Below are 19,443 nucleotides of genomic sequence, written 5' to 3' on the forward strand. Positions count from 1 at the left end.
CAACAACTAGAGACTTAAATAATGCACTGTGGAATGTTATGGCTGTGTACATGTATGTATATATATATAAATAACTGTATATATATTTTATTTTATATGTTACCATATTTTAATATAGGCCCATGCTTAATTATATGTTGTATGTGTGTAGCATGAAGGAACTACAAATTCCGTTTCGTTCTGCAGCCTTGTGCTGTATAATGACTAATAAGCACCTTGCACCTTGTTAAGGGGAAAGGCTTGAAAGCCATATCTTCAGATACATATACATGTCACCATCACGGATCTATCCATCTACTGAAGCTATTAATGATACTGACAAATTTCATAGATATTAGGTTAGTGTGGACATAGTGTTGTAGGGAAGCAGTTGTAGATGTCACTGCCAGCCAGTGAACTACAAATAAAATAAAAATGAATTCTTCTCTCCCGTGACCCTGTACGCAGGATAAGCGTTTGACGATGGATGGATGGATGAATTTTCATCAAGTAGGACAAACAATTAAAAATGAAGGAGAAACAACAGATGCCAGAAAGAAAAACTGTAGATTCCTGACAGTAGGCCGTAGTAATGTTTGTAATGCTGAGCTCTGTTTGTACCTTAGCACATAAAAACATGTTTAAGTTAATTAATTTTAAAAATAGCCAACTTAAATTCTTCATCTGGTCTGCAAGCATCTCACATTTCGACTTTCTTAAAATTGTCTGCTGCTGTAACATATGCTAACATGCAAAGTGTCTCCGCTTGATGCACAACTGATGCAGCCGATTTTCCTATGAGATATGTATATGTATAGTAACTATAGCAACTATAGAAACAGTGGAAAATCTCTTAAAAAATGCTCCCTTAGGTAACAGGAGTAGCTTGTCAAGTCAGCGGATGGCATGGTGGAGAAACTTGAGGGAAATACTGTATCTCTCTAATGGAGGAATATTCTGGTGAGCTACAGTTCAACTGACTGTGCGATGTGGGGAGTCCACAGCAGGAGCTTTAAAACAGATTACCACAGTGGGCGGTCTCAGGCTCATTGAAAACAATGAGAGGCTTTGGAGTCTACACTCTAATAGAGCGTTCTGTTACAATAAGCATACAGTCAGGGTAGCTGGGAAAAAATTTAAAGACTGTTTCAGCATCTGGGTGATGATCGGTGTTCCCTAACCATGTATTCTGAGGCTCAAATGGTTATAAAAGGAAGGTAGTTATATCCTGCAGAGAGTGTTTACTTTAGTTAAATTTGTATATTTAAATATTTAATTTCCGACTGTTAAAGTTGAATTGGTGTTAGTGGTGGTGGAACTACAGGCTCTGCCTCCTCCTGTAGTTAATATTACATGACTTGATCATTAGTGTTCCGGTAAGGTATGGGACCTTTGGGCCTTTGGGCCTTTGGGGCCTTGGGACTCTCAGGCGGGAGGCAGAGTCCCTGCCTTGAGGGGTTTACGGGGAGGGGCTTGCTTTTTCTAATTTTGCTTTTAGTTATTAGTTTAGTTATTCCTATTACGGAAATTCTTCACAATGCCACTGGGCCCTTGCTTTCCCAAGAAACTGTCAACATCAATTGATCAATCACTGAATAACTAATGGTGACCTCGACTTGGTCAAAACAAATAAATCCCACTTTCACAAAACCTCCATAACTTATGCAGCACATTAACTGCCTTAATAGATAATATCCTTCATTGTGTCATTTCATTGTTTCAACAGCAATGTTTCATCAAGTTTATTTCAACTTGGGTCTTAGTTCTAACTTTGACAATCATTCATCAGTTTTGAAACACTGTACTCACTGTAGGCTACTCACTAACCTAATTGCTGAGATCTTGGAACACAGTCGGAACTCAACAATGAGGTACCAAGGTAGCAAGATAGCAACAAACATGGGTGATTGCTTTGATAGCAGAAAAAAAAAGAAAAAAAATTGATAGCTGTTCAGCTGCTGCTGAAACAGATATCACTCATGACAGATACAGTTAATCACACAATCACTTCCTCTTAAGCAATGCTTTATGTTGAGTTTATTGAAAGCTTTTACTTTGAAGAGTTCTGAAGGACATTCAAAAGAGTCTCTGGCTTGCTTGACACACCTGTGGAAGGAATGTAGAAAGTGGCGCTGCGGAGAGCCCCCAGTTGCAGTAGTAGATGGATCATGCATAATATTCATACTGCCAACGATCATGAACTGTTCACAGCGTGTCGGCACCGGAGTGGGACTGACCAGGGACATGAGATTGCGGAGCGACTGGCCCGCTGCGGTTGGTTAGAGATCATTTCCTTTGGCGGGATGAAGTCTGACGCTCCGCATGATCCATGATAAGATTAATGTCAATAAAGCATGCTGTCAGTATTTTAGAGACCCCCAAAAATATCACAAATCATGCTTTTAGGGAAGCTGATGTCTTATTAGGTGTCTCCCCCCTAGTTCGCACCCTGAATTTCCTCAGGGAAATGAAAATAAGCGTCAATAGCTTTATGAATGCGGATCAAACGCCGGGTGCACACACACTGCAGCACGTGCCTTGTGAGCATGTGCAAGTGTCCTTATAATCAAGTAATAAGAAGGGAAAATATATGCAGTTAATTGATCTTCCAATCCAAGTCCCGCACAGTACCTCCTCTGCCAGGCGTCAACTTCCACTGGAAGCACTGGCAATGGCTCTCTGCAACCCGGTTTTGTTTTGTTGTCTGCACGGGTACATTTACCACAGGGAGCATTTCAAAGCATTTTGCCTGCATACATTTTTCTGACATGTTGAGATTTTGTTGATATAGTAATTAGTGCTTACTTTTTGTGCTTCTGTTGATAATTGTCTTTGTGTTTGTTTCAATCCAAAACTAGTGTGGTTATAACTGGCTTTAGATCTAGGCAGCACTAACTTTCACTAAGAAGACTGTGGTAACTGTTATGTCAATGCAACACTTCTCCAATCTCAGTTCAGAAGGCAATTGGAGGTGTATTCGCTGCTGGATCAAAGAGACGCTGCACACATCCTCCACCACTGCAGGGTTACCACTATCCAGCATTTGGGGCTGCTCTCCGTATTGAACCTTTACTTATCCATCTTTGACCTACAGATCAAAAGTATTCCTGAAATGGGGTGGATGAGGTAGGGGCTCTGAATCTCCCTGAGGATGACCAGGGGGAGATGAAAGTATGCGCCCCCAAAATGCAGAGAGACCAAGCGAAGGCACGGCCCTTTCAAAACCTGCAGAGTTACGCTTTGGTGTTCCCACAAATACGATTCTCTTGAAGTCAACTTGTTCCCAACTACCAAAAGCTATTCTGCAGCTTCTTAAAGTTTTTTCTTTAAAAACAATATATTACTAGAGTTAACAGAGCTGTTAGTATTCTTTTATAGGTTTAACATTTTAAAAGAGTCTTACATTTAATCATATAAAATGTATGACTATGGCTGCATTATATCATGACTGTTACACCACAGTTGTGATTAAATGTTAAAAAGTTTATAAAAACTTAATGACTTAGAGAAACATATTGCTTTTTTCAGTAAGGCATGAGCAGAGCTGAACAGAGCGCTTATACATGTAGTGCACTGTCCGTCTGCTTGATGGTTTAACTTGTGCCCTGTGGTGCCACTACACAACAGTGGAGTCACTGTCCAGTCTGTACTTAATGCATCTTTCATGAAAATGTTAAAGGATCTTACTGGTGCTTTTGCAAGCTTAATCCCATTGACAACTTTTAATTTAAAGTCTTGCAAGCTGCTCTGTGGCTGTGCTGAAACTGCAGTTGCAGTTTACTGTTGGTGTTGTGATGCATTCGTGCACTTTGAGAATGTCCGACTTCAGAGACTTTAATACCTTGTTTTATTGAAGATTGAAGTTAATTTTGTGTTCACATTTTTGGGCTACAACCTTAGATTTATCAACCTCAAATGTGAGAGCCCCACACACACACCTCCACACAGACTGAGCATCTTGCACCCATGATCTGTGCCGGTCTTCACAGTCACTCTTTAACTTTACAAGTGACATTACATTTAGTAATGACAGCTACATACAGTATGTTGTGGCAACATAGAGTATTTAAGTCAAGATAGTCAAGTCAACAAAATCCAAGGACCTATCATTAAACTGTTGACAGCTCTCCACTTTTAACTATTAGTTAATACTAGTCTACAAACAAATAAGGTGCTTTTTACCAGCAGTATTCCCTTTACACAGTAGCAATAAAATATTTCTTCTTCATCTCAACTTAAACATTAATGTAATCAAATCAAATTTTAAACCAAAGCTATTTGCCACTGCCAGGGCATTACCTTTTATTTTTTGAGTCCAGATCTACGATCATAACATCAAGACAGGCACCTTCTGAGCAACAGGTTAACATAGTCCTATATATATCTGTTTTCTTTTTTTTTTTTCTGAACAGGTATGAGCAGAAACATTTTTCTTTTATCAGGGAGCAGCATAAGTAGTCTATGTTCAGTAGCAAGTGTCCCTGCTGGAGTGAGGTGAAGTGGTCGAGCACAAGGCATAGCGACAAGCGCCGAAGTTGAATTGTCTTGAACTTTTTTTATGCGCTGCGCAAATTATTGGAAGAGAGACTCATCCTCTATTGTTTGTGAGTTTCCAGAATCTATTACTGTTTAGTAAATAGTTATCAGGACATCAACAGGAGGGAATTCACATGGCAGAGCATCCCTGCAAAACTGGAACAAGGCCCACCTATCAGGTAAAGATATGTAGCCTATAATTTTAACTTGAGTTAAATACGCTACAACTGTGTAGTGCACAGAAACCGTTGCCATGGTTACTGTCCATAGAGCGCCTGCCGTTTACTCGCGGAGCCCTTGTCTCCCACACAAACCCTCCAAGTAGTCTGCTGAAGCCTTCCTCCGCTGCTCGTTTGGGTGGGTCATTTCCAGGCTGATCAACATCCCACCCCTCATGTGACCCATGGTTTGACTGTATGTGTATTCAGAGCCAGTGAGCCACGGACTATCAAAATAATAATGATAATTAAAAATAAAAACTGTGTTAATGTGAGATAAAATAAGTGTTGGTGATAATTAATTAATGAATGTGTTAATGCAATATATAGTGTATTGATTGAGACATGAATTGAGACTGAATGATTATACTGTGAAAAAGTGTTGCTTTTCAGCCTAGTTAACACCTAGAAGAAGCACTGTTTTTAATGTATTATGAAATAACAAAAAGACCCAGGAGCGAATTCAACAAGAATGGATTGCGGCTGTAGATAGCACCTTAAATTGCACATCACTTGCATCTGCTATTTATCCTGTCCAATTCACAAAAGATATTGCGCTAATGATATTACAGCACAAACGCACTAATAATGTTTTGCAGTGCGATTTGCCCTAGTTTTTTATCTGTTAAATGTTCATGTGCAATTTTCTGTAGTGGTCCTAGTAGTATTTGTTCTTAAAGTATACTGAAGTAGCATATCACACAACATGGTTAAGCAACATCTGAGTCAAAAAATGTTGTTACTGCTAGAACAAAACTTTCCACTCATATCTTAAAACATCTGATTTGAAAAAGAACACATTCTAATTATAACTACAACTATCTAATAATCACCCCACTCTTTATTTAAATTCAAACAGACATCTGTAGAACATGATATTAGTTCATTACAATACTTACATCTGAGAATATAGAGATACACTGATAAAAGCAAACAATTTCAACTAGGAAGCAAAATAATCAACGAAAGTTATGAAAAAACTGTATTATAAAAGTGTCTTGTGTGTGAGGGGGGATTACTTAAAATACGTTCATCATGTTAAATAAATCTTAACCATGTCATGTGACAGGCTTTATTACTAACAAATATTACTGGGACTGCTACAGAAAATTGCAGATGAACATTTAATATCCAGGAATTCACATCAACTACATAAACAACAGCTTGTGTTATATTTGATTTAACATGATAATTGTCTTTTTGTTTAATCATATCTTCATTAGAACTCTTAAAAGACGTTATAAAAAGTGTTTGCTTGAGCCACGTGTACATATGTGTGCATGTGATCAGTGTGATACCACCTCCGCCTCATTTTGAGCCAGGAAAAACCCTGAATAACACAGTTTCATTTAATCTTAAAATAAGATCAGATAAGATATACCTTTATTATTTGTGCAGGTTTAGCAGCCGCAAAAGGTGCAAAAACTTTTTGTGACCCCCAGTGTACTCGCAGTTTGCTGCATACCAAAAATATACAGAGTGGTGTGTCATGTAGGGTAAACATCTTGACTTGTAACACCTCAAATAAATCTCACGGCTACTGAGGATTCTAGGACCCCAGGTAGGGAACCGTCTTTGTTTAAGTCTGAATTTGTATTTACATCAACATGCAGAACCGACAGTTGTCAAAATTTGTGACAGTGTCAAATCTGCCTGTAATGGTTGTCATCTGCTTGTGAAATCAATCTTTGTTGGGCTGGCTACAAACAAGAAACTTGATTGTGGTTTGGATACCGATCTGAATCAGTTTGACATCATCACCTCAGGCCAAAATTCAACACAGCACTTAAATGTTAGACTGAAAAGTGCTCTCCGAGAAGTGCAGTACAGTTATACAGCAGTGACTGCTTTAACCTCTCCAGTGTTGTTTTAGGCTCATGACAGTAACAGATGCCAGTTTGACTACTCTGGCTGTCTTACCCTTTGACCACGGACGCAGGGGAGGAGCCGGACAAGGTTTTGCGGCTGCCTGTGGTATGGTTCTTCTTGGTGGAGAGGTCCAGGACGCCATCTGAGGAAGAAAAAAAATTGCACAAGAACATACCTGAATAACTTCTGACTATGAATTTGTGTTGTAAAGTGAAGTTTAATCATTTTTTATGCTTATTAAGCAGTATGTAGTACACTGCATTTCAGGGAAAGGCAACTTTTTGAGATTCATTTGTCATTGTCTGATTTTCCCTTAACGGTCAAAGCAGAGTAAAAAAATATAAAATATGATTTTTCATATGAACCATATGATTCTGTAAAATTTGAATCATTTTAAGGATTTCTACTAGTTGAACTTTAACTATTTTAACAAGTAATTCTGCTACTGTCCAGAGCAAAACAACCCAAAGAGGAGACTTGGAAAAACACAGAAAAACTAGTTCGCAAACATTACATACTGTACAGTGGAAAATGTAAACACAAGAAATACTGTTACTAACAATTTTATTAACAAGTTAATAAGTTTATTTCACATTTTTAATCTCAAATAAAACAAAAACACAAGTGAAAATGCCAGAAATTTAAAAATAAGTCAAGTAAACTGTTTTTACACTTGGCTAAGGTGGAATTGGTTGGTGTATTGATGAAAGCAAAATGCCACAAAGTGCTATGAAAACAGGCCTACTGAAAAAATCATGACATACGTAAAGCATGTGACTTAAACGTCCACTGGAGACACATTGTAACATTCTGAAAATTAACACATGAAACAAACAGAAATGTCATATTTCTGTGAAAAATGTTCATTTGTTACAGCCTCTTCCTCGGCAATGGTTTAATGGCACCTGACTAAACAACTGACGCCTCCACCTGTTTATCTTTCTGCGTTAAACTTAAAATATCCGCTTAACTGTAGTGGATGGAAACACGCAAAAGTTTGCATTTTCTTGACTATTCATCATTAAATAATTGAGAATCTAAGGTCATTCCAGCATACTCAGACAAAAGGAATTAGGAACACTGCTCTGAATTATTTGAAAAAATTGCCTTGTAGAGTCAGGTAAATGTATAATTTTTTTATTCGTCTTTTTATATATCAGTTTGAGTTAAAGATTGCAGATCAATGCCCAGTTTTGTAGAGCATCTGTAGACAATGTAACTGTATTGTACCCAGGAACTATGCATATACAGTATCTCACAAAAGTCAGTACAACCCTCACAATTTTGTAAATATTTAATTATATCTTTTCATGTGACAAAACTGAAGAAATGAAACTTCAATGTAAAGCAGTGAGTGTACAGCTTGTATAACAGTGTAAATTTGCTGTCCCTCCAAAATAACACATCACACAGCCATTAATGTGTAAACCGCTGGCAACAAAAGTGAGTACACCCCTAATTGAAAATGTCCAAATTGGGCCCAATTAGCCATTTTCCCTCTCCGGTGTCATGTGACTCGTTAGTGTTACAAGGTCTCAGGTGTGAATGGGGAGCAGGTGTGTTAAATTTGGTATTATCGGTTTCACACTCCCTCATACTGGTCACTGGAAGTTCAACATGGCACCTCATGGAAAAGAACTCCCTGAGGATCTGAAAAAAAATAATTGTTGCTCTACATAAAGATGCCCAAGGTTATAAGAAGATTGCCAAAGACCCTGAGCTGCAGCACGGTGGCCAAGACCGTATAGCGGTTCAACAGGACAGGTTCCACTCAGAACAGGCCTCGCCATGGTCAACCATAGAAGGTGAGTCCAAGTACTCAGCGTCATAATGCTCAGCCAACATAATGACCCCAAACACACCTCCAAGACACCCACTACCTTGCTAAAGAAGCTGAGGGGAAAGGTGATGGACTGGCCAGGCATGTCTCCAGACCTAAACCCTATTGAGCCTCTGTGGGGCATCCACAAATGGAAGATGGAGGATCGCATCATCTCTAACATCCACTAGTTTCGTGATGTCGTCATGGAGGAGTGAAAGAGGACTCCAGTGGCAACCTTTGAAGCTCTGGTAAACTCAAGAGGGTTAAGGCAGTGCTGGAAAATAAGCATGGCCACACAAAGTATTGACACTTTGGGCCCAATTTTGACATTTTCACTTAGGGGTAGGGATGGGGATAGTTTATTTTTATTGATATTGATACCCTTATTGAGACTGCTTAACGATCCGATTCTTTATCGATACTACTATCGATATTTTTTAGTGATGGTTATTTGGTAAGACCAGACCCAACGGGCATGAGGTAGGCCTGCACGGTATGAGGGAAATATTCAATGTGCGAGAACGTTATATATTGACATGACATATCACTTGCAATAAATAAACATATATTGAAGGGTACATATTAACTGCCTGGCCTCACCGTATTCCACCGCGACGGCGCAGCCTCTCGCTCTGCTGCCGCTGTGTGAGAGTGTGTGTGTGTATGTAGGAGCCGACAGAGAGCAGGCAGCTTGAAGATTTTCTTATATTGCATTTCATATTATATCAGATTTGACGCTCGAGACATAACGTTACATAATAGGACCCGCAAGTCTCGATAGCAGTATCGATAAGGTCGAATCTTACTGATTTTCGGGTTTTGAGAAATTTTGGGACCAGGTCTCAATCCCCATCCCTACTTAGGGGTGTACTCACTTTTGTGGCCAGCTGATTAGACATTAATGATACTGTGTGTGTATATATAAGGATTTTTCTTTAATCATTTTAATGCAGTAATGAATAGAGTCAATTTTCAGCTACTCAAACAAAACACTTAAGGTCCCTTAAACAGTACCAAAAGTTGCTAATGGATGGTGCTGTGCGTTTACAGCATTAAACATTTGTAAAATTGAGGTCCACTGCGAGAGATCAGTACTGTCGATTTCTTTGATTTCATTAAATCTTTTAAATCTGGATCTACTACATGTTAACAGATTCTGCAACTTCTTGTGTATGGGCATGTCTGCATATGAAAATGACTTCTGCTTTTTTCTTATTTCTGTCTTTTGATGACAAAAAAAACCTTGAGATATTCTGTGCGCTTCAGAACAGGTGGACTCTGTGACACTTCAGCAATAAAGTCTGGGAAATATGGCGACATGCTGTGTGTGAAATCTCAGTTTATCTGTGAATATGTTTGTCAGGCAAATCAGGTCACCACACACATACACTAACACTCACAAACAGAAGAGATTTCATGATGTGTGGGTTTTTTTCTGTCATGACTAGAGCAGTTTTCTTAGGGCTTGCAGTAATCATGAAGGATTGAATCTGGATAATATTTCATCTGTCTGTATGTTTTGCCACAAATAACGATGGGACAAAACTTTTCAATTAAAGTTTTTAGCATTTACAGGTAAATTACAGATTTGAAAGCCTGAAATTTAACAACAAAGTGTACAAAGAAATGCAAACATATACTTATACATTCATAAACAGACTCTCTCTGTGTTTTGCAGGTTAAATCCCAGCTGATCTTGTGACCTCTCTAACCAATAGGACTTGTTAATCTGAGTTGATTCTTTGATCAAATTTAGAATTTGGTAGTATGTGAGTGTATACAACATATACACTTCACTTTAAAAACTATGAACCAAGGGCCGTGTGTGTACTCAGAATTTTGGCTCCAAAATAATTCTTAATCAAAATACACCCGGTCAAAAATGTCCAGGGATAACAACCATGATAAATTAATTACACATAACAAGTTACACTAATGAGTCCTTCTCTGAGCTAATGAACATGTAAATTTGCATCAGCAGGTTTGTTTTCATATAACACATTGGTGGTAGTAATAAGAACTCTCTATGTTATATGCTACCGTTTCCTCATCAACATGCAGATTTGTGCAGCAAGGTGACCCCAATTTTAATCAGATCATGCACTGCAGCTCATACTGTACACCATATGATGGTTCAGTCAGGTTTTGTGTTCACTAGAATACGTGTACACAGACAGACACCAGAATCATCAATCACAGAATTTGTTTGTTTCCTTTGGGTCAGAACCTCAAAAACTAAAGTATATAACAATTAATAAAATAGACTGTGCAAGTACCCCCACTATTGTGACAGGAAAGCACAATACTTGCTGAGGTTAAGAAATATTTGGTACCTAAAAAATTAAAAGTTCACAAATCTCAAAAACTCTGAAAAGCACTTTCTCCGTCACAGTCAAAATCTGTCTACATTTCTTTGAACAAATATTACATGTTATGTCATTATTTTATTTCCCATGATTTATAAATTGTTTGCGTACACAGTAAGACTGTAAGATGGGCAAATTTGTTCAGTGGACACATTCTGTAGTAGCAGCAAGTTGACTGTGATGCTAGCTCAGAGACACCTGCTGGCAAACATCACCGGCAGTAGGAACTCAATTTTTTTTTGGACAAATAAAAATGTAAACACGCATCTGACATATTGTCACCTAATAGTTCGTGGCCAATGTATTAAGAAGACTTTATTTTTGTATTGGCAAACAGTTGCCTCTGTACACATCCAGTGGACAGGAAGCAACATTAGGACCCCATCGGAGTCTTGTTTTGTCCACATGGTCAACATAAATCCAGGATTCACTCTCTGGATCCACTATATTCACCAGCTACTTTCAAATGTTGTCTGTATGAAGCTTGTTGCTGGGCAGTCAGTGTACAACAGGGTTTGTCTTAGCTTGTTTGTTGAAACAGCTGCCTGCTGACTCTGGACACAGGGTTGATTAAAGTGCACAGACTCAACCATTCAGTCAACACACCGTAACACCAAAAGTATGCGCTAAAAGAGGCTAAAATAATATGTAGAGTTGCAAAGCTCTGTGGGTTCATCATTTGATCATTGTTAATGTAAAAAATATTGATAAGTAGAGCATTAAGAATGTCATTTATTTCCTGAAATTACATCTACTGTGTTATCTAAACAAATGCATGTGATCCAGCTTTGAGGATAATCTGAGTCAGAATTCATCTAAAAGGTGTTCAGTGTTGGTGTGTGTGTGTGAGTGTGTGTGAGAGAGAGATAATGTGCTAGCATGAGGTGGATGTAAATGCCTAAATCTTTTTTTGTAAAAATTAAGGAGGCTTACTGTAAGCAGATTCCAAAAAGCTGGTATTAAAGTGGGTGACCGGTCACATTGTGGTTGAGGGTTGAAACAGTGAGCTGTCGATTCAATCTTGCAGCCTTTTTGGTAATTGAAACGCAAGCCCCCTGCTGGTTTAGTTTGATTAAACGTAGTTTGAGCCCTGAGCTACATTTCAGAGCTCAGTATAGTGCTGCAAAGGCTCAATCCAAAAGATGATGGCTTTTAAGTGATCTGTTCATGAGCTGAATCTGTAATGAATGTGAGTCTATCTAGGTTTTAGGATCTGATGTGTACCTCAAATGTTTTCTGTCAATGAGAGTAATAGGAACTTGAATCAAAAAACAAAAGCAGGATAATCACAGTCAACACACATTTGCTCAAAAGCACCAGTAAAAATAAAATTCCCAAAAAATACCTTTTCAGATTCACAATCTGTACATTAACCAGAAAATCAAATGCATGTGTTTAACACTATGATAAAAAATTGGAACAAACCTTAACTTCCAAAAATATAATTTTATAAATGTGACCATTTAAACTAAAAACATAATAACAACTGTGTTAACTTTGTATTTATGCTTTTATATACACATTTTCACATGCTTGTTTTTTGTATTGATGCTAGATAGATCTTTACTACATTGTATTAGTATATTAGTATTATTTATAATTTTATTTAAAAAACACTTAATAACAAATGGTAGCCAAATCACATGATAAAATGTTTCTGAAATGCTGTGTGTGTGTGTGTTTGTGTGTGTATATATTTATACACCTGTATTAGTGGCAATGTGGGAACTATGTTTACACAGTCACATTGTGGGGACAAAAAGCTGGTGCCATGCAGTTATTGATTATTTTAGGATTAAGACTTCGTTTTAGTGTCAAGATTAGAAGCTTAGGTTAAGTTTTAAATAATAGTTGGCTTGGAGGGCATATTTTGGGTTAGGGTACGCTACCAAGGAATTAATGAAAATATAATGAATGTCCTCATAAGTGAGTAAGTCTGTGTGTTGTTGCTCTCACCCTGCTGGCTGGGCTCTGGTTCGTCCTCACTCTTTTTGACGGAGAGGTCCAGTGGGCCATCCTGGTCAGCCATGAGAAGCTTGCTGAGGACGGGATTCTGTGCAGAGGCAGCAGCTGTACCTCCTCCTCCACCACCGTTACTGGCTCCTGTACCATTGCTGCAGGCGGATGCTGAGGCAGCGGCGGTGGTGGAGCTGGGGCTGAGGCCTGGCCTTGGGGTTGGGGATGGAGAGGAGGAGGCAGATGATGGAGGGGAGCTTGGCGCGGGCCGGGACCCAGGCGGGGAGCATGGGGCTGGGGCCAGAGACGCCACTCTCGGCAGGCTTTGGTCCTTCATGGTGCCGTTAGGCAGGGGCGAGTCGTCCTGAGTAGTTTTTGAGGTATATTCGGCAGCGAACTGGCGGATCATTCGCTGCATGATCTCACGAGCCACTAGAGGAATGTGAGGTTCTGAGAAACTTGGGAGTTCTGTAGAGAAACAAAACAGAGGAACAAACATGTCAGCATCCCGTTCTCCAGGAATTTGTTCAGTCGTTGCCATAGTCACCATCGTATTTATCCCATTTCATCCTGAAAATGTAATCCTGATGGTATGCTGAAATAATCCAAAATCACTTTTCTGAGCTGCACTTAATCCCGCCTATTGACCATGATGAAACCCTATCTCAGTGTGTACAGCAGATTATTGCCTGCCATCCTTCAGATGGAGCTTTTTATACCTTCTCCTTAAATTTCCCAGGATCCTTTTTTCATTTTCATCTTGTGCACGTTGCCAGTAGAAATTTTATATCTGATCAATTTATGCATGAAGGTTCAACTATCTTTTGTTGTTGAATCACTGTGTTCACAAGAAAATGTCTGCAAAGACAACCCCATGGGGACAGACATCATGATCTTTATAACAATCCACGATACCATACAGTAGTGCTGAAAAACAACTAAATGATCAGTCGATCAACAAAAACTTAATCACCAACCACTTTGATTACTGAGTAATTATTAATCAAACAATGCCAAATAGTCTCTGTTTCCAGTTTCTTACATTTATTTTCTTCTTGTCTCTATTATATATCAGCTTAAATTGAGTGTCTTTGTGTTGGTCAGACAAAATTAGTAATTTTGAAGACACTGCCTGGGCCTTCTGGGAAATTACCTAGAAATTTCTTGTATGTCAGAACAGTTTTTATTTTTAGCTACTACGGTACATTCAACACTATAGTGCAGTGCCGGCACTTGGCATAGGCGATATAGGCGGTTGCCTAGGGTGCAAAATGTAAGGGGGGGCCGCAAGAGAAAGTTTTCGACTCTGTGTGAATCAACTCTGCCCGGCTGATGTGACACCAGCGCACGCTGTGATAGTAACCATATGCACCCACCTTGTGCTGTGAGTAGCTGTGAGTCGCAGCCAGATTGTGACAGAGTAGTAGCTGATAGTTTCGCAATAAAAAAATTTAAAAACTGAGGTGGTTAAAGTACAGGAGCATATAACCAAAATTATACAACAATAATAGAAATTAATTTATCATTGATGTGAAAAGGTGCCAGGTCAGCACATTTCAGGAATTTGCTTCCCCAAAAGAATTACCCCTTGGGGATCAATAAAGTATTTCTGATTCTGGTTTCTGAGCCTAGACACAAAAGAGGAAGACTAAACTGAATGAGACTGTGTTGACTCACACAGGGATTTTATTAAATGAGAAAAGTTGATCTACAGGAGAAAACATATTTAAAGGCAATAGCTACAGAATGCCTAAGAGCCTTACTGCTTTTTATTATTTAAATTTTTTATATTTTGAAATTTTACCTGTGGCACAAATTCTGTGTTTCTCTTTATAGAAATAAAGACATTGCCACCATAAATTGATGCAGAAAAGGCAGAAATTGGTGAAGGAATTTTCACCAGAAGGCAGGAAATTGTTTAATGTTCACAATTTTCACCTAGTAACTGTTCCCTCCAGTGTTCAAATAAAACATAATCTTTTGCATTTCTATAAAAAATGTAGTTCATAAATTCACTAGTAATGATGGATGATGAAGAAAAACAGTCTCTGATTGATACATACTTTCCGGGGGAAACATTCCCCAACACCAGGTTAGGTTTGGTCTTCCAATTTTGGCTATGATGTCTGGAGGATGGCAAGTATGCTGATCACACTTAGTATTGATTACTATTGATTGCTTTTCATAAGTTTGGCTGCAGAACTTTATACACACTGCGGTGGTTAATGTCACAGATGGTTTAGGCTTGTGCACACGGGATAGGGGGGGCTACGGCTCCAACACTGCCAGGTGCAAGCCCTGCTATAGTGAGTACAAAGGAAACATTTTGATGATTATTTAGACTCAGGACAAGCTGTACAACTGGAAAAGAACAAAAACGTTTTGTAACACATCATACCGTACTGTATTGTCAAATTTTGGTATCGTACGATATCCTTTTGTAACGCACCATATATTATCATTGTATTACATCGTATTATATCAAAATGCTTCAAATCATCAAAGTGCAACAAGTACCAGGAGACCACTAGGTCTAGGAGACAATACAGATGTCATACTTTATCCCATGCTGCGACAAAACAAACCCACATCAAACACTGGTCATTGATCTCAGCGGTCAATACAAATTGAGCAAAACACCGACAATGACGACACATTTGTTATTAATGGATTAAACTGCCGTTGTCCCAGATAAGTCATCTGCACTCATCTCTTTATAACCAGCTGCCTATGTTATTTGGATACTTTCCTGCTTGCTACAGAGTCAAAACCCTAAATCCTCCAAAAAATTCACTAGCCCAGAAAGTGAATCCTGAAGTTATGCTGCAATAATCCAAACATCAAATATATTCTGCAATGCATGTGCAATATATACAGCGCTTTATCATGCGTATTGAGCAAAGGTTACCATAATATCAGTGTAGTGCAGGTATGCTGCTATTTTCCAGTCATGACTCACATCTGCTTTCCCAGCATGCTTCCTGTTTTTAACTCTAATGTTTCTTCCTCATGTTATTTTCAGTTATTTAAAGTTATTGCCCAGTTTTCTCAACTCATATCTGGGGGCTCATAACTTGACTGCTGTTACATCAGGTTGTGTGCTCCAACGAAAGAAGCTAAGGGTTAAATGAGATAAGGGTTGGAAAAGGAAATGTGTGAAAAATACTAGAATAGAATAAAGTTCTTCTTGATGAAGTGCTCAGGCAGAGAGAGTCAGCTTTAAATCCTTTTTACTTTTCTATTTTTTTTATTCTTGCTGGTTTGTCTTCTTTTAATGACACAAGTTTATCCCTAATCTTTATATGTGTGTTTTATCTGTGTTAAACTGTGTTATATAATCAAAATAATTATTCTTTTCAAATAAATTAATAATTAGGCTTACAACAGCATTTAAACAATGGATGTTTTTTTCACAAGTCACAATCCTACAGTTAGCAATTCCTGTATGTGTTGCACAACTGCTGTGATTGTGCATTTCATTTAGGTACTGTGAGAATTAAAGTGTCCTACAGATGATTATAGTGCCATGACAATGAACAATGGAAATGGCAAAACATGACATAATAAAAAAAAACTTGAGTCAAAGGCAGCAAGAAAACAAAGAGGTAAAAACTTATCATGTCAAAGCCTACTGTTAAATTTGTGACACAAATTTACGCCAAAACCCTACTGAATAACAATATATTGAACTTTATGGAATACCAGTTTTTCGTCAAACTTCTAAAACCTCTAATCAAGGGAATACAGAAACTACCAAAGCAGTTTTATTATCCCTGTACTTTTTTTTATTTCAGCAGTGTTTTAGTTCTAATCATCTAACTGTGACTTCATTTCAAACACAGGCTACTTTAAAGCTGTGCCACAGACATGTATTGGTGCCATTTGTTGTTTGCAACAGATTGCTTAATCCCTTATTATTATTATTTGACTTCTGTGCTCCACCTAAACATCACACTGTGTAATCCCTGCCACTGAAATGATCTTGTTAATATGGTGATAAAAGAGCTTAAACTACATATTAAAGTATTTGCTGTGCTCTGTCAAAGACCCAATAAGTTCAAGCAATTAACAGACTCTCCTAAGAAGTCATTCTAGTATGTAGATACCCTGTGTGGCCTTTTGCCCCCTCTTCCACAATCAATAGGCCTCTAATGCTAAGAAAAACCAGGAAACAGGTTAGTTAGGAAGTGAGCTCTAATTATTGCTCCATTTTGACAGGTGCTGTTTTCAAGCTGCCACCTTGAGAAACCCCAGTGGGCAGTGACTGTGTATACTGTGTTTGCTAGGAAATGGCCGTTGTGCAAAAGGTAGACAAGAGGTCTCGCCTCACTACAAGAAAGCAGAGTGATTTGGTAGCTGCATGTATTTGTAAAACATTTCCATGACTAGTTCAGAAACTCAGCTGTCCACCCTGAAAGAGGAAGCTTCCTAAGGCAGCAAGTTGACAGAGGCCAATCTCTGCAGCTCAAATCTACAGTCCCCTCCAAAAGTAATGGAACGGTAAGGCAAACTCCTTTGTTTTTGTTGTTCACTGAAGACATTTGGGTTTAAGATCAGAAGATGAGTATGAGACAAGAGTTCAGAATTTCAGCTTTCATTTCCTGGTATTCACATCTACATGTGTTAAACGACTTAGGACATTTTACCCTTTGTATTAGACCACAGCATTCTTAGGTGGGCAAAAGTAATGGAACAAATAATCTTAAAGTAAATATAATTTAGTATAACCCTTGCTTGCAATAACTGCCTCAAGCCTGCGACCCATCGACATCACCAAACTGTTGCATTCTTCATTTGTGATGCTATTCCAGGCTTTTACCGCAGCTTCTTTTAGTTTCTCCCTTCAGTCTCCACTTAAGGAGGTGAAATGCATGCTCCACACTTTGGTAGAGAATCATTTTGGTCTCATCAGTCCATAAGATTGTGTTCCAGAACTTTTGCGGCTCATCTCTGTACTTTAGTAAATTTCAATCTGGCCTTCCGATTCTTCCTGCTGATGAGTGGTTTGCATCTTGTGGTGTGGCCTCTATATTTCTGCTCTCTGAGTCTTCTTCCAACAGTGGATTGTGATACCTTCACCTCTGCACTGTGGAGGTCGTTGGTGATGTCACTTACTGATGTTTTGGGGGTTTTCTTCACAGCTCTCACAATATTTCTGTCATCAACTACTGTTGTTTTCCTTGGCCGACCTGTGTTGTTTGTATGTTTCATTTTCTGGGGGATGAACATTATACATTAGAAATGTATAACATTTTGATGGATGGATTTCATATGAAATAACTGAAATGTAGTACTTTACTTTTAATGCTGAATTTATAACACAATACTAACAATTAATAGGTTGTAGATAGTGTATCAATAGGTGTGTAATGTTTGCCCCAAGCAAGGCCAAATTATTTTGCCTTATTATTTTGTGTTAAAAGAAGTTTTGCGTCAGCACGAGAAAGGAGCATATCAGTATACTCACTGGAATTGCAAATGCCAAGTTGTAAATGTTGCTAACTTACCACTGTCTATTTACCTTCAGTTTAAATAAGTGAAAATCAACTTGCATCAGACATGGGGCTAAATAAAGACACTGTATTGTATTGAATTTCAGCTTTATCTTGACAGATTGTCTGCTTTCACTATCTCTCTGATCACTTGTTTTAAGTTTTAAAACAGCTGCTTACACAGCAGATGTTGTCAGTTATATGTCTTTATGTTTTGTCAGACAACTGCACAATTATTTAGTCGAGGTTGTCAAAATAGTAACAGCCCTATCAGTTATGACTGGTTTGCAACATCTAGCAGTGGATGTAGTGACCGTCTTTCGCTTTTAACATTACTTCATCAAAATTGTTGAGGCTCATTGTTGAGTGGGATGCTTTAAATCATACTGTATCATCATAAACGAGTACTGCAAGCGTTGTGCAGTACATTATACATGGCAGATCAGTGATGCTGCATGACAACGCATTCCTGAACCTTATTCCTTCATGTTGGTGAATGGTGAATGTTCATTTGCTTTTCAGTGTTTGCTTGCCTGACTGTGTACTGTGCAGGTCTGTCACTGTAGAAATGGCTGTGAGTGTGTGTTAGTGTGTGTGTCCTGTGTGACTGTTTCTCTGTCTATATATGGCAGCTCCACAGGCAGCTTTGCCTGTGTGAGTGAAGCCAGATTGATTGGGGTCGGGCATTGATTGGACAGACATCTTCTTCCTCCCTCTCTCCCTCCCTGAAAATAACACAACAGAAGCTACTGTTTAAAACACTCAGCTGTCCTCTGTCACAAAATAGCTGCCTGCCTCAGGACAGAACATGATACACTCCCAGTTAGGAGTGGATAATGGCAAATCAGCAAATATTCTGACTTTCAATGGGTGATGATTTGAGCCCTGCAACAAAGCCGACAGTACACATAAAAAATGAGCAACTGAATGAAAGTTAAAGCAATGTGCATTGTCATCCATCACTTAAATGTGAAACCAGACCCAATTTTTTTAGTTCATAAATTCAGATTCATGATATATTTAGTCAATATTTATGGTAATTAATGGGTAATGAACTATTAGTTGTTAGTCTGTGCTGGAAAATAACGAGTCATATCTGTGATAACACGGCTAGTTTACTGGATTCACCTAGCTAAAACAAATGCAACAGTCCTTCAATAAATCCTAAATTAACACATTTAAACTGACAGGTGTCTATTGTTTTG

The 19,443-nt window shown here is 38.5% G+C and overlaps 1 protein-coding gene across 1 annotated transcript in view; it reads right to left on the reverse strand.

Moving 5' to 3' along the window:
* The window catches only part of lcor (ligand dependent nuclear receptor corepressor), an 82,100-nt gene that overhangs the window by 6,180 nt on the left and 56,477 nt on the right, over positions 1-19,443 (reverse strand). Inside the window, exons 5-6 of the mRNA XM_038711919.1 lie at positions 12,747-13,214; positions 6,654-6,744 (exon numbers count right to left, since the gene is read on the reverse strand). Coding sequence (XP_038567847.1) covers positions 6,654-6,744; positions 12,747-13,214 — 559 coding nt within the window. The remainder of the gene's footprint in view (positions 1-6,653; positions 6,745-12,746; positions 13,215-19,443) is intronic.

This window comes from Micropterus salmoides, unplaced genomic scaffold (genome assembly GCF_014851395.1).
Source record: "Micropterus salmoides isolate LMB-PRFRI ecotype aquatic unplaced genomic scaffold, ASM1485139v1 Ms_hic_scaffold_1, whole genome shotgun sequence".
NCBI classification, from domain to species: domain Eukaryota; kingdom Metazoa; phylum Chordata; class Actinopteri; order Centrarchiformes; family Centrarchidae; genus Micropterus; species Micropterus salmoides.